The 15,169-nt window shown below is 49.7% G+C and overlaps 1 protein-coding gene across 1 annotated transcript; it reads right to left on the minus strand.

The window, feature by feature from the left end:
- Positions 1–1,622: 1,622 nt before the first annotated feature.
- Positions 1,623–10,602, minus strand: OVOL2 (ovo like zinc finger 2; the record flags this gene model as incomplete). The annotated part of the gene is given in 6 exon segments (XM_082048897.1): positions 1,623–1,933; positions 7,186–7,375; positions 9,408–9,598; positions 10,300–10,463; positions 10,465–10,524; positions 10,526–10,602. Coding segments are annotated over 6 exon segments (993 nt in total).
- Positions 10,603–15,169: the final 4,567 nt, after the last annotated feature.

Consider the following 15,169-nt stretch of genomic DNA (forward strand, 5'->3'; position numbering starts at 1 on the left):
TATGAAGGTCCTGGCTATAACAGTATTTTAGGTGAGTTACTTTTCAGCTATTTCAACATATATAGAATACAGTGTATTCTCTCCAAGTGTCCAGCTTTATTTTGAGCACAAAATGAAGTTTGGGAATTTACAAATGAAATCCATTAATTATCATGCATTTAAACTGATGAAAAAAAAAAACCTGTTTGGCAGCTGTGTCCATTAAGTTAAGAGCCAGGTGAATAACATGCGCCTGCCTGGACCAGAGCAGCTTGTGGTTGCTGAGGAAGCCACCACCCAGCCCTGTCACACCCAGTATAAGACACTCAAGTGCCCAGGAAGGGCTGCAGCAGCTTCTGACAAGTCTCAAAGTGTCAGGCATTTTCAGCAGCGTGAGTTGTACGGGCATCCCTCTCCCTTTCCTTTAAATTCCAAAATTCACACTCAGTAGTCCCTACAGGCTATCCTCCTGGTTGTCCTGGGTCAACAAAGAGCCGGAGCAGGACTGTAAGGTGAGTCCTCAACACACAGACACATAGCACCAGTCCCTCATCATCATCACCACCTCCTTCCCATCTCACCAGGAGCCTTCTAAACTGACAGTGGTTACGGATGAGAGGACAGATTCCTGCCAGCAGGTTTGCGCTGATCCCATGAGGCAGAGACAGGCTAAGTGTCCCTCTTCACTGCCTTGCACTGCTCTGTTGTATTAATGAGCTTAATCATTAAGAAGAAAAATAATCCCTAAATGAACACACACATGCACATACGCACCATAAAATATAGAATTGCATTTCATCTTGGCAGAAAAATACATATCTTCAAGTCATTATTTTCTTTGGGTTTCTGGATTGATACTGATGTATGTTAAAAGGATTTTGTAATAATCCCCACAGTGAGCATGACAAGTCCAGGACTGTTAAGGTTACACTTAAATCTAAATATAATAAAATAAGTTCACAGCTTAAGGTACCTAAAACACGACTGTAAGTCTGCCCTGGAATAATGCCATTTGCTAGTAGAGAAAGTTTGGGAGGAAAAAGTTCTGCATCCTTTAAAAAAGTCTCAGCTCATCTTGGATCATGTTTCCAGAAATGATTATTTTACTGCATGGAGGCCAGAGTTAAGGTTATTTGCACATTTTTTCTTATTTACCGATACAATGGACTCCTATTCTTAACACCATTTTATATCATTTTGCATAGAACAATGTACTAGTAGTTGCTCTTACACAGCACTTTTCACTCAGACCTCTCAAAGTAATTTGTACGGGAGGTAATGGCTATTATCTTTACAAAATACACTGGGGGAAGGTAACTTATTTGTCAATGGCCACTTAGACATGTGGTAGAGCTGAAACAGAAAACAGGTTGCCTAAACAGCAGTTCAGTAAATGCTCCATCTTAGAGGTGACCGCCTCTTCCAACCTTTCCATTTATGTTTTTTTGGCCAGATAAAAAAAGTGATGTTTGCATGGAATATAGGAATATTTCTTTCAAGTTGAGATTCTACCAACATCAAGAGAGTTCTGTTAACAAAAGCGTCCCCTTCATTTCAGGGATTTATTTCAAAATTGTTTTTTAAAAAAATACTATATATATATATGTAAACTTCATTCCTTTAGCCCACTGTAATCCACCGTATTATTCATCCTTGTCATCATTTTTGGAGTTCCTCTGCAGGACGGGGCTCAGTTTATTTTGCAAAACTGCTGCAAGTTTTTTTGAGGTTTTCTTCAAGAAAGCGCTTCCAGGGTGCACATTACTAACATGCAGGTACAGGTCCTCCTGCGTGGGGCCTGTGTAGCCACAGTCTTCGCACACATAAAGTTTGTCTCGCCTCTGTTTGTAGGCGTATTGCTGCTGCACGCCATGGATCTTCTTCAGGTGGGACTCCAGGGAGCAGCGCTGCGTGAAGGCTTTGTTGCAAATCTCGCATTTATAAGGTCGAATTCCTGCAACATTAAAAGACAGCCATTACCATTCTGATTTACTAAGGACCCGGCTATGAGCAATGCTCTGGCATATTAGTTATTCAGCAAATACCTCGCAGCAGGGAGCTAATAGCCTGAGGAACTATCTGTCTAAACAAAACTTCTTCCTTTCAGGCTAAAATTTTCAGGAATGGGTTGATATACTTAGGAACAAAAAAACATTCTAGGTTTCAAGGGGATGTCGGCAGACGCTGAGGATAACAGATGTCCATTGGTGGCTTTTGTTCTAAAGAAGAAGCCACTTGATTGACTGAGATTACAAGCTCAAGTTCTAGAGGAGAAGTGCATTAAGATGAAAGAAATATGTACATTTACCTGGGAGGAGGGAGAAGAGGCTGGCTGGTGATTTTAATGCCTGAGCAGTTTTGTTCAGTACAGACAACAAACATTATCAAAATAGCAATAAAGTGTAACCATCTTACCACCGAGCAACACCAATTTAACAACAACCCCCAAGTATCATAGAATCATAGAAAGTCCTGAGTTGGAAGGGACCCACAAGGATCGTTGAGTCCAACTCCTGTCCCTGCACAAGACAACCCCACAGTTCACACCATGTGTCTGAGGGTGTTGTCCAGTCTCTTCTTGAACACTGTCAGGCTTGGGGCTGTGACACCTCCCTGGGGAGCCTGTCCCAGTGCTCCAACACCCTCTGGCTGAAGAACCTTCCCCTAATGTCCAACCTAAACCTCCTCTGGCACATCTTCCTGCCATTCCCTCAGGTTCTATCATTGGTTGCCGGAGAGAAGAGATCAGTGCCTGCCCTTCCTCCTCCCCTTGTGAGGAAGCTGTAGACCATGATGAGGTCTCCCCTCAATCTCCTCCAGGCTGAACAGACCTAGTGCCTTCAGCTGCTCGTCATATGGCTTCCCCTCCAAACCCTTCACCAAATTTGTCGCCCTGTTCTGGACACTCTCTAGTAGTTTTATATCTTTTTTTTTTTTTTATCCTGTGGTGCCCAGAACTGCACACAGTGCTCCAGGTGAGGCCGCACCGGTGCAGAGCAGAGTGGGACAATCACCTCCCTCGCCTGGCTGGCCATGCTGTGCTTGATGCACCCAGGACACGGTTGCCCTCTTGGCTGCCAGGGACACTGTTGGCTCATGTTCAACATGGTGTCAATCTGAACCCCCAGATCCCTCTCTGCAGAGCTGCTCTCCAGCATCTCATTCCCCAGTCTGTATGTACAGCCGGGGTCACCATGTCCCAGGTGCAAAATCTGGCACTTGCCCTTGTTGAACTTCATGAGGTTGGTGATGGCCCAGTTCTCCATTTTGTCCAGATCCCTGTGCACGGCCTCTCTGCCCTCAAGAGTGTCAACAGCTCCTCCCAATTTTGTGTCATCAGAGAACTTGCTTAGTATTCCCTCAAGTCCTGTGTCCAAGTCATTTATGAAGACATTGAAGAGTCCTGGCCCTAAGATGGATCCCTGTGGAACGCCACTAGTGACCGGTCACCAGCCCGACATAACCCCATTTACTGAACCCTTTGAGTCCGGCCCGTCAGCCAGTTGCTCACCCACTGCATTGTGTGTTTACCCAGCTGTGTGCTGGACATCTTGTCCAGGAGGATACTGTGAGAGACAGTATCAAAGGCTTTACTGAAATCCAAAAAGATCACGCCAACAGGCTTCCCTTGGTCAACTAGGTTGGTAACCTTGTTATAGAAAGAAATTAGTTTTTTTAAGCAGGACATTCCCCTCATGAAACCATGCTGACTCAGACCAATGACTGTGTTGTCTTTCAGATGTTTTTCAGTAACTCCCAGAATAATCTTCTCCATGATTTTTCCAGGCACAGAAGTGAAGCTGACAGGCCTGTAGTTGCCAGGGTCATCCCTGTTGCCCTTCTTCTAGATTGGGACAATGTTTGCCCATACCTGCATGACAAATAGGTGAGGGTTTTGTGACACTTGAGAAAAACCTAAACCAGTTTTGATTTTACTTACTAGACTAGCTCGGTAATTTTTCAAGCAAAGAACAGCCTTAATACTGATGCAAGGATTTACCTAAACCCCTGTTTTCCCAATGAAAGGTGAAACGCGAGCCTGTGGAAGATCAGTCCTATGGTGCCATGCAAAAAAGAACAAAGCACACATGTCCATACACATGGCTATAAATTTGTAACTGGATTGTACTAAATTCACCACTCAGTCTCTGATTTTTCTAACAGAAATCCAAACTGATCAGAAGTTCCAATAAGCAGCATCCTGATTGCATTTTTACAAGTCTTGTAAAAGGAGGTAATGCCAGTGTACTGGCTCACACAGTCATAGAATCACAGAGTGGTTTGGGCTGGAAGGTACCTTCAAAGCTCATCCAGTCCAACCCCCTGCAATGAGCAGGGACATCTTCAATCAGATCAGGTTGCTCAGAGCCCCGTCCAGCCTGGCCTTGAATGTTTCCAGGGATGGGGCATCTACCACCTCTCTGAGCAACCTGGGCCAGTGTTTCATCACCCTCATGTCTGCCCTGAATCTCCCCTCCTTTCTTTTAAAACCATTACCCTTTGTCCTGTCACAACAGGTCCTGCTAAAAAGTCTGTCCCCATCTTTCTTACAGGCACCTTTTAAGTACCAAAAGGCCACAATAAGGTCACACTCATCTGAAGGCTATTCAAACCCCCACCATCCTTGGTTCGTGACACCAGCAGTGCTCCACAGGCATGAGTGCAAGCACATGGGTGGTCATGCCAGGACGGCACAGCCCATTAGGGCTGTGGCAACTTCTTCTTTACTTAGGAAACATTTTAAAATTTGATTTTACTATGTGTATTAGTTAATCTTTAATGTGTAATGCTGCTTATGCCATGAAGCTAGACTGGGACATTTGGCTCTCACTCTCTCTGACACTACCCTACTGTTGCACACTCTGGTTACAAACACTGCACAACAATTTCCACTGGAAACACCACCAGTCAGTAGAGCACATGTAGATGAGCACCTGTAGCTACAAAATATAAAGCCCACACTACCACTTCCAGCCTGTTTATCTTCTTTTAAACATTCAAATATAGTCCATCTTTCCTGAACAGCAACCAACTCTGGCATAAAAAAGACAATCATTTTCAGAGATACACACCAATACACAATACATATTAGTACTGCTGCTGCAGCCAGCCTTCATGCCCCCACCATGAACCAAGGCATCGGGTAAATACAATATATGTGAGTGTCCATCCCAGCTTTACACTGGAAAGGAGAAAAAGTTATGCCAGATTTCTTCTAGTAAATTTGGGAACAATCTAACCGTAAGATTCACATTTCCTGGACAGTGTGTTTTCACCCCTGTTTTCACCCCCTGTTTGCTTCCAGAGTTTCTCAAAATCAGCTCCACTCCTGCATAGTGAGTTCAAGTCTAGCTGCCACAACATATATGTATATTTAGCTTCTGAACAGAGACCTTCTTGGATTTAGTTTCTGAATCTCAAAAGATGACCAGAGAGGTTAAAAAATCACTTCTTTCAGAAGCACCAACTCGACACATCAGCCATACCCCAGTGGCAGCTCCGTGCTCACAGCCAGCAGCTTTCCTTTCCACATGAAAGCCTTGCAAACAAACCAAAACAGCACAAAACATTGGCTCTGACCAATGCTTTCCCGTCCAAATGGGCAGAATTGTTTTAGTGAGCTCTACTGCTAAGAAACAACTCCTGCCCATCAACATACTTGCGTCATCTCTAGCAGTTCACAGAATCACAGAATGGCTGGGGTTGGAAGGAACCTCTGGAGATCATCTAGTCCAACCCACCTGCTAAAGCAGGTTCACACAGACCAGATTGCACAGGAATGCGTCCAGGTGGATCACCTGGGTGGTGGTGCCTGAGCCAAAAAAGGGGCATTGGAGAGCAAGCCCAAATAATCAGCAGCTACTGTAGCTAACCACAAATCTGAAAGTTGGAACATGCCCAGGAGATGTGGTGGATGCATCTTCTGCATGCTCTACAGTGCAAAGTCAAAGCTCCATAAGCACAGGCAGCTTGGTCTGCCAGAAAGTGCCTTGCTTGGGAACAGTGGGGCTGATATGTGTTTAAGACATCACTTCTACTAAGAAAAAGCGAAACTCAAACATGGCATTCTCCCTGCTCCAAGTTAGGATAAGCACTTCTCTTAGCTGGATTTGAGGCAACCAATCAAAGAAACAAAACCATTGCTGTTTGGGGTGGGCTCGAGCATTGAACCCACTGCAGAGCAGCCACGGAAAGTGCATCCCTGGGAGCAAGAGCAAGCAGAAAAGGGAAAGGGATGATTTTTCATTCTTCCAGTGCCATCATGGGCTTAAATGACAGCTTCCTCAGTTATGCCTGTACATCTGGTGTAGATGCAAGCAGGGAGGAGGGAACTAGATCAGGTTGAAGGTAACTTTTTTACCCACCCTCAATCCAGGGCAGGAACTGCTGTTGGGAGATTTTCAACCCACTGCTCCTGATTCTCAGCCGACTGCTCCTGATTTTCAACCCATGCTGTGACCCACACAACGAGTAGAGGACCAGTGGCCAAACTGATCTGAATGGCCAGATATGCAGAGGGAAACGGCTCCAAAAGGGGATTGGGGGAGCTGGTAGCCTGAAGCAGGTGGAGATGCAATGCACAGAGTTAGCAGAAGTCAGATGTGTTATCTAGTTTCCCTAAAAAAGCATAGCATGAACTGCACTCTGTTTTCTCCAGATGGTGCCAAAATCAAGCCATGACCCCACCTTGCAGGACAGCCAGCAGGAAAGGTTCGCCAAAAAAGATCCAAGAAACTGCTGCTTGTTGCCTCTAGAGGGCAAAGCATTTTCATCCAATGCCTGCCCGCGCTCATTGCTGGACTCGCAATAACATGCAATGAATTACCCTAGGTGGGTTATCCCAGGTGAGTTATCACATGTGGGTTCTCCTGGGTGGGTTATCCCAGTCTCGCTGACCCAGGCATGGCAGCACACGGCAACATCTACACTAGACCTGGATGCCAGCTCATGCAACCATAGCACTTCTAACAGACTTTATTAGTTCTCCTCAGATTTTGTTAGTCCCAGGACTTTTATCTGTCCACATTCATGTCTCTCCCTTTCCTCCACCACATCCCCGCTATTTTCTGCAAATGTTGTTTACCTGGGTTTTGTATTATTGTATTTCTGGGTTACCCTCAGCCCCCATCTTTGTCCCATCCCACCCCTTCTCCCAACTCCCACTACCCAGAGGTGTCTGCAAGCCCCCAGGGAACATGTTCTCACCGGTATGGGTCCGGACATGTCTTTTCAGATCAAAGGTGTCATTGAAGCCTTTTCCACAGAAGGTGCACAAGTGTCTCTTCACCTGGCTGTGACACTTGATGTGACGGTTGAGCATCCGCTGCAAGCGAAAGCCTTTGCCACACAGCTCGCAGCTATGCACCGTAGCATCGTTACAGGTGCCAGTGGTGAACTAGGGAATGGAAGAGAACTGGGTGAGCAGGCATCAACATGACAAAGACTAACAAAGAAAACTAACAAAATAAGGAGGGATGGCTCATTGTTACATTTAAGAATACTTGGGATATATTCAAAATGAAAAGTGAAAGCATTCAAGAGATTCTTGCTGGGTGAAACTTTCACGCTTCCCTTGCAATCAGATGGGTGACTGTTAACGTGTGTGGTTTGGGACTTGCACAGATGTTGGACAGCTTGGCTCCAGGGGTTAAAGCAAAACCTGTGTGCTGGATGCCTTCAAGAGACAGGGACCCCCATTCAGCTACATCCATAAGCACCTGCGCTTAGGCTACAGGCACACTGTGCTGAATCAGCAGAGAATGAAACAATGGCATTTACCTCCTCCTGTTGATCTCTCTGACTTGTTAATTAACAGCAGAGTGTCATTAGGGGTTAAACTCCTAATTCCTGCTCCTAACACCAAAAATATTGCGCCAACACCATGACCTAACTTGACTAAGGGAGACACTGATGATTCAGCTCTTTGGGAAGAGCATTCCTCAGAGGGAAGGCTTAACGTCTAGAAGATGCAAATATTTTGTTATTAGTTTAATTATTCATAGGGGAGCAGACTTGCTTGCCACCAGCCTCTTGGGCCAGGGGAAAGCCAGAACAGCAGGCAGCACCGCACGCACACGTCCATCGGCTCTCGTGGTGCTTTTGGCGAGTTTCTGTGGCATGCTGAGAAAACACAACTGCTGAAATGAGGTTTCGCTGTGACTGTGCTAATAGCCTAGGTTAAATTATACAAAGTAGGTTAAAGTCAAACAGCAGTGGGGAAAGCTCTTCATAAAGGAATACATTTGGAGTTTCTTTTTCCTGAAGAGCCACTTCTTTTTCCCATCCTACTCATTCACTTACTATGGAAAATTGTAAAGAAAGATTAAAAAAAAAGGCAGCTGCAAAACCACGAGGTGTGAAACTAGAGGGGGGATGGCAGCTGGGAAGTATCTGTTGGGCAACAGGTAAGACTCATGCAGCTACATACAAGCAGGGTGAAAACCTAGTGTTAATCATGAGATTAATAACATGGTGGCCGAAAGGCTGTGATGTCAGCAGAGACAGTGGGAATTTTTACAGCTCCATCTGGCAAAGAAACAGCCAGGGTTTAATGGGGTGTTAACTAGCCACTGGTAAACACATCCCCTCTTTCCTAGCACTGAGGTGGCCTGGCCTCGCCTCTGCTGAGGGGAACCCTGGATGTTCAAAGATAGACTTGGTCCTGCCACCCCATATGTATCACCATCGTGCTTTGGGAGCTTGGTCTTGGGTTGTCCAGTACCATTAGAAGACCATTCTTCTTCTCAGCCTGGGGACTGAAATTACCACTCTACTTTGCTGGCTCTGCCCAGGGACATCCAGTCAACACGAGCCCCAGTCCTTGCAGCAGAGAGACTCTCCAGTTAAGTTAATGGACAGATAATTGCTTCATTTCACCCAGCCCTGTAGGTACACCTCAAGGTGGTAATGGCCTTTCACAGCTTTGGAGAAGGACCTTTTCCTAGCTGCTATCTTGATAAGTGAAGAGTGTAAGGGGACATTGGGAAGATTCACGACAACTCCCCTTGACTACAACCTAGAATGCAGCCTTTTAAGGACACCCCACATTAAGGAACGAGATCCACCCCCACATCATGGGGCATGACTCCTCGCTGCCAGGGCTGGTCCTTCCTGGCTGGGTTCAGAGCTCCTGTGGGACCCGAGCCAAGCAGGTCAGGAGCAGCATGTCCCAGGCGAGGATAAGGAAAAGCAAAGGGCACTGGAAGATTAAGGTACATCGCTTACAAGGCTTGCCCTGCCGCTGCCATCCTACAGCCAGCTGGTCTCACAGGCCTCCATCTCCTTGTGTGGGACAGGTGCTGTCACCTCCAGCAGAGAGAGCCCAAGGGAATATTGTCACCCAGTGTCCCAGCCAGCAGCTGTGCCCTGCCCTCCAAGTGGGGTCGCCCCATCACCGGGGAAGAAAACACAGGGTTGCGGGCAGTTACCTTGATTTTCGACCTGACCACGGGGCGCTTGACGGCCAGGTCCAGCAGCATCCCCCCGGCCGTGCCCAAGTCGCCGGGGGCGGGCTGGGGCGTCGGGGGATCGCTGGGCTCCGCGTCCCGGGTCCCGCTGCTCCCGCTGCTCTCCAGGCTGCAGCTGTCCTCGTAGCCCAGCAGCACGCAGCCGATCCCGCCTGCAGCGGGGGGGCGGGATGCGATAAAGAGGGGGATCGCGGAACCGCGGCCAAGGGAGGGGGGCAGCGGTGGCAACGGGGGAAAGCCGCCGAGCCCCGGTGTTTAACCTGCGGGCGGGCCGCGGGAGGCGGGGGAGGATCCTCGGCTCACGCTGCAATCGGAAACTCAAACACGAACGGTCCCAAAGTTCAAACAAGCCAGCTCCGCCGCCTTCCCGTTATACCCCGGGCAAGGGCAGGAGGAGGAGGAGGGGAGGGGAGGGGAAGGCCAGGAAGACATCAGCCCCCTACACAGCCCGGGTCCTTTCTTCTCCTCCCCCCCGCCACCTTTCTCATGCAAACGAGGTTTCCCAACTTCTAGGACACTCACACTGTTCCCCCCCATGCCCGGGGGCTCGCCGGCGTGGGAGATGGTGCCAGGCATGGGAGCGGCATCGCCCGGCGGCGCCAGCACCCGGCACCCCCGCCGCTGGGCGGGAAGGGTCCCCCCGATCCCCCCCACCCCGACGTTTAGCACAGCCCTTCCCGGTCTGCCGCCCGCCCGCCCCCTCGGGGCTCTCCCGGCCCGGCAAAGCCCCTTTCCTAGCCCGCCCCCTCCGCAGCCCGCGGGGACCGGGGCAAGAGTTGGGGTCCGGCGGGGACCCCTTCCCTCCCTCCCGGCGGCGAGCGGTGCTGGGGGAGGGAGCCCGTCGGCGCCCTACCTGGGATGTAGGTGTCGGCTCTCTCCTCGTCGGGCAGCCCATCCCAGCTGCGCACCGCCGGCTGCGGGCTCCGGCGCTTCACCAGGAAGGCTCTGGGCATGGCGAGGGCAGGGGGCACGGCTGGGCACGGAGCGGAGCGGAGCGGCAGCTCAACCGCCGCCCGCCCGCAGCCCGGCGGGGCGCGGGCGCTGCGCTGCCGTCCGCGGGGAGCGGGACCGCACGCACCGGGCAGAGCCGCCGAGGAGCGGGGAGGGGAAGGGGAGGAGAGGGGAAGGGGGGTGGGGGGGGGGAGGAAAGTTTCATAAGGTGGAATAGAAAAATGCACCAGGAAACTTGGGAAGGAGCATGCGTGCTGCAAACATAACGGTGTCAACAAGTCTGCTTACCTGTCCGACCGGTTGGAGCAGCTGAGCTTTGTTCCAGCCCTTCCTAAGGCATGAATGTTTGCAAAAGAATTTAACGTCTGAAAATTAAAAAAAAAAAAAAAAAAAAAGACAAGGGAGGGGAGCGCTGCCGCCGCCGCCCCGCTGGCGGCCACCCCGGTGCGGCCGGACCAGCTGCCCGCCCGCCGCCCAGGGGGTGCCGGGGGTGCTTCCACCCGCAGTGCGCGTCCCGTCGCCCACGGGGGGCTGCGCTGAGGGCCCCCCCGGGGCAGGTCGCGGAGGGGAAGGCTCCTCAGGGAGCCGGGGAAGAGGCTGAGCTGTCCTCGGGGCAGCAGCAGACGGAAAGTTGTTGTTATTATTTTTCTTAATGACAAGCCTTTCTTCTGGTTTTGTGTTTTTGTTTGTTTGTTGGGGGGGGGGTGTTTGTTTGTTTGGTGTTTTTTTAAAGGTTTTGTTCTGTTTCAGTCACTGATTTAAAATGGAAAACGTGTCACAGCCTCAGCCTTTTCTCTCCCTCCCCTCTTTTTTTATTTGCCTCTTGTCCTCTCCTCCTCTTCCCTAAGTGGAAACGAAACAAAATAGAAGAGGATGAGGTGGGGGGAAGGAAGCATGAGAAACAGAAGAAAACCCACAAAAATGCACTGGAAAGCCTCCAAGCACAGTGAAGTCTGTGTGTCCTCAGGTATTTAACAGAATTCAAGGGTGCCTTCTCCCACCTCACGCTTACTATTCAATCTGCAGTAGAAATGCACTTGGTGCCTCCTCCCTGAGCACATCCTTGCAGAAGAGCCAGGACCAGGCTGGAGCAGTTGTGGAGGCTCATGGGGCTGAGCACAGAAAGTTTTTTCCCTGTGTGAAGAGGCCTTTCAGATGGTATCGCTCTTCTCTACGGTTGCTGCTTTCCTCCCAAAGAGCAAAGCACAGGCCAGGGTAAACAGATGGGAGTTTCAGGATTTCATTCATTGAGACAAAGATTTAATGGGTCTGGAGCTTCTGGAAAGGATGCACCATCAAACATGGCCAAATGAAAGAGCTCTGCTTAATGCACATCCTCAGTAACTCTTTGGGGCAAGGACCACCACTTTGGGACCATTGGAGACTTTATCCAGGGGCAAACTGGTGCGAGCTCTTGCCTGAAGGAGTAGGAGCGGCTGGAGTCCCAGGGAAGGTGCTGAGATGGAGGATCCCCAGCCCTGACCCCCACACCTGGTGTCACACGCTGGAGAGGTCCTCCAGTCTGAGCATCCCAAAGCAATTGGTGTTTCCAGGAAGAAAATCCCAGCTGGGAGCCGCAGCAGCCCTATCTGCTGTACCCCCTTTCAGGAGGGTCTACCAGACCAATGTTCAGGTGCAGACATTTTCATCTCACAGGCTGAAGCAGCAGAGGATTTTCCCCACTACTCTGCACTTGGTCCTCCAGGATGGCTTTTAAGCCCTGACCCTTCACCCATGGGACAATCTCTGAGAGTGATGGAGTGGGCTGGGGACACCTACTTGTTCCCTCTGCTCCTGCAGAGAGTCTACAGTCTCTGCAAGTACCAGGGGAGAAGCCACCTCAGCATGCCTTTGGGCAATACCTCAGCAATACCACACGTTAAAACTTCTCTTTCTCTTTAAGGCTATGTAATTTCTGTGTTATGTCTGAGATTTTGCTTCGAGTCAAAATGAAGGTACATGGGTTTAATTGATTTTTTTCAATGCTTTCAACTTGAGGTTTCTTTTATTTTGACCACTCCCTGTCTTTCAAGCTGAAAGAGGTAGCAAATGACATTAATCACAGCACTCCTGAACCAAGAGTTTTCTGTGACTATTTTAATGTCTTGTCTTTTTCAAATGTTGCTTTTGAGGTTCCCATTTAGCGAGGTCCTGGACCACACATTTAATTGGGGTGCTCCAAATCAGACATGCACCTACATGCACAGCTCAATAAGGAACTATATTATTATTATTATTATTATTATTATTATTATTATTATTATTATCAGCTCTGGAGGCCTGACACAAGTGGTCAGGGTTGTGGTGTGCCCAGAACCATTGGAGGCACAGGGTGAAGAGAAGGTCTTGCAGCCTTCAGCAAGGTAAGAGGAGCTGGATGGAGAGGTACCACCTCCACAGAGTAGAGCATCTCAGCAGCAGTGGGCTACCTTCCCCTTGAGTTAGCAGGTGGAAATACAGAATGCTGACCAAACCTTAGTGTTGTGTGACCATAGCCCAGAAGAAAATGATGCTGCCTTTCCTAAAAATACCATTCCTTGGTATTTTTTAACCCAGAGGAGCCTGGGAAGCATGCTCATAGCATGCCCCCACCAACACCATTGCAAGGAGCCACACATGATGCCATGGACATGTCACTGGGGGGCTGGCATCCTTCTCCACATACCTGCTTGAGCAATGTTGCATGCACAGCTCGAGCACTGTAATTACTCATTAAATAACAATGATAACAAGATAATGGCGCACAAACCTTTCTGTAGGATCCTGTTTAATTTTCAGCATTACTTGGGTGTGGGAGAAAATCTAGTACACTAAATTAATGTTTTGGGTGTAAATCAAATTAAGTACACAAAATACCCTGTAGGGTCAAACAACAATAAGAGCCATCTTTACAATTTGACTACTAAAATATGCTTCATTTGACTCTCGTCATTTGGGGGAGAGATTGGATCGAGCAATGAATCAGCCATGTGTCACTGTCGCAGTCGCAGCTCCTTCCCCAACCCACCCCAGGTGGTGGGGGGATCAATGGTTGTATGCAAGGGACATGGGGAACTTGTCCCTTCTGGAGGATTCCTCTCTCCACCAGCCTTGCCCCAGTCAGTACAGCATCTAGAAGGGAGTGGGGGAGGAGTGCCTGGGGGCAGGGACCTGGGTGTACAGAGTGAGGGAAGAAGCTGGGCTTGAGAAGAGCAGAGCAGAGGGAGAGATGCTCAGTAAAGGAGGTGTAAGCAAAGGCACATGTCCACTGCTTGGGAGATGGCAACTCAATTTTATCTGTGACTAGGGAATATTTTAGCTGCCCAGTGCTCCCCGGGAGCTGTGCCCTTTCTTCTTCTTGTCTTGGCTACATTTCACCTCAATCAGCACTGTGTAGCTGCAGAAGCGGGCATGTGCCCACATGGCAGAGAGACACAGCCTGGGCAGGGATAGAGGTTTGATCATTCAGCCAGACAGAGCAGAACACTGCTGAAAGGCAATGCCATGGCCATGTCTTTGAGCTGGGCTTTTAGCTCAGAATCCAGCAAAGGGACCTTCATGCTTGGCCCCTGGTGGGATCTTGCCCCCAGCCATCACCCCTCCTGCAGGGACGTGAAGGGACACCAGCAGGTACACCTGTAGATGATACGTAGGGATGCTTTGCACATAAGGCTGAGAGCAGTCACACAGTGTCCCTTTTCCAGTGATTTCTCATAATTTTGAGCCAAACTGGGCTGGACAGAGATGAGACCCTGGCTGGTACAGGAGCCTGGCAATGCAACAGCACAGTTTTTGGTCTTTGGCTCCCAGCAAAGATGATAAATCTGAGTTTACTGACCATGCAAGAGAGGCCACAGCTTCAGATCCTTGGGAAGACGAACCTTCATCTTCTGTGGTCTGCAGTGTGCCTGAAACACCAGCTGACACCCCCCGGCTGTCAAACTCCTACAGTGATCCCAGAGGTGTTTTGGGAGAGTCAGGGAAGAGGTTGGATGCCAAAAGGTTGCCCAGTCTTCTGCCAGAGGCATCCCAGAGTGACATTCCTTCCATGAAAAGCTCCATGTTTCCCCACATGAGGCAGGGTGGTGAGCATGGAGCCCATGCTGGCACCCAGGAACAGGTGCCACAAGACCAGCAGGAGCCCTGGGCTCACACTCCAGCCACGTTACAGGGTTTGCAGAAGGAAGATGTTCCCATTGTAGCCTAGACAAGCTGGGAACAAGGGAGGGTATCTCCTCCACAGCCTTTCACAGCCTGCTGCCTCCCTGAATTTTCTAGTGGAGGTCCAGAATACTGTAGGTTCTTCCCAGAAGGATCATGGGGACATCTGAGGACCACAGCTTGAAAGCCCACAGCAGCACACAGAGGAAAGGTCCCCTGCTTTTAAAAAAGCCTCTCACCCAGGGCACATGTTGCTTCCAGCCCCAGACAGACCTCTGCCCTTCATCTCCCAGCTCAGCATCTGCCTGTGAAGAGCTGATGTGCTCTCAGTGGCTGCTCCTCTCCACCCTACACTGCGCCCCTTCGCACACCTGCAGCACCAGGTGTGACTCAGCCGGGTTTCGGCAGCCTCTTGCACGCACACACTATGTGTTGCCAGAGGGGCTTGCTATTGCCTCTGGGGGCAGGTTCCCACCCTAAGCATAGCACCTCCAATGCCAACATTTGGGTGAATACTGGCCCACAGTCCCCCAGAGGTCAGGGGGATGTGAGCATTGCTCGAACATCTAAAGCAAAGCTACTGCCCTGGTCATGACTGCACAACACCTCCCTGTGCTGCCAGCCATGGGGCC

Source organism: Streptopelia decaocto, assembly GCF_964273445.1.
Source record: "Streptopelia decaocto genome assembly, chromosome: 3".
In the NCBI taxonomy this organism is placed as follows: domain Eukaryota; kingdom Metazoa; phylum Chordata; class Aves; order Columbiformes; family Columbidae; genus Streptopelia; species Streptopelia decaocto.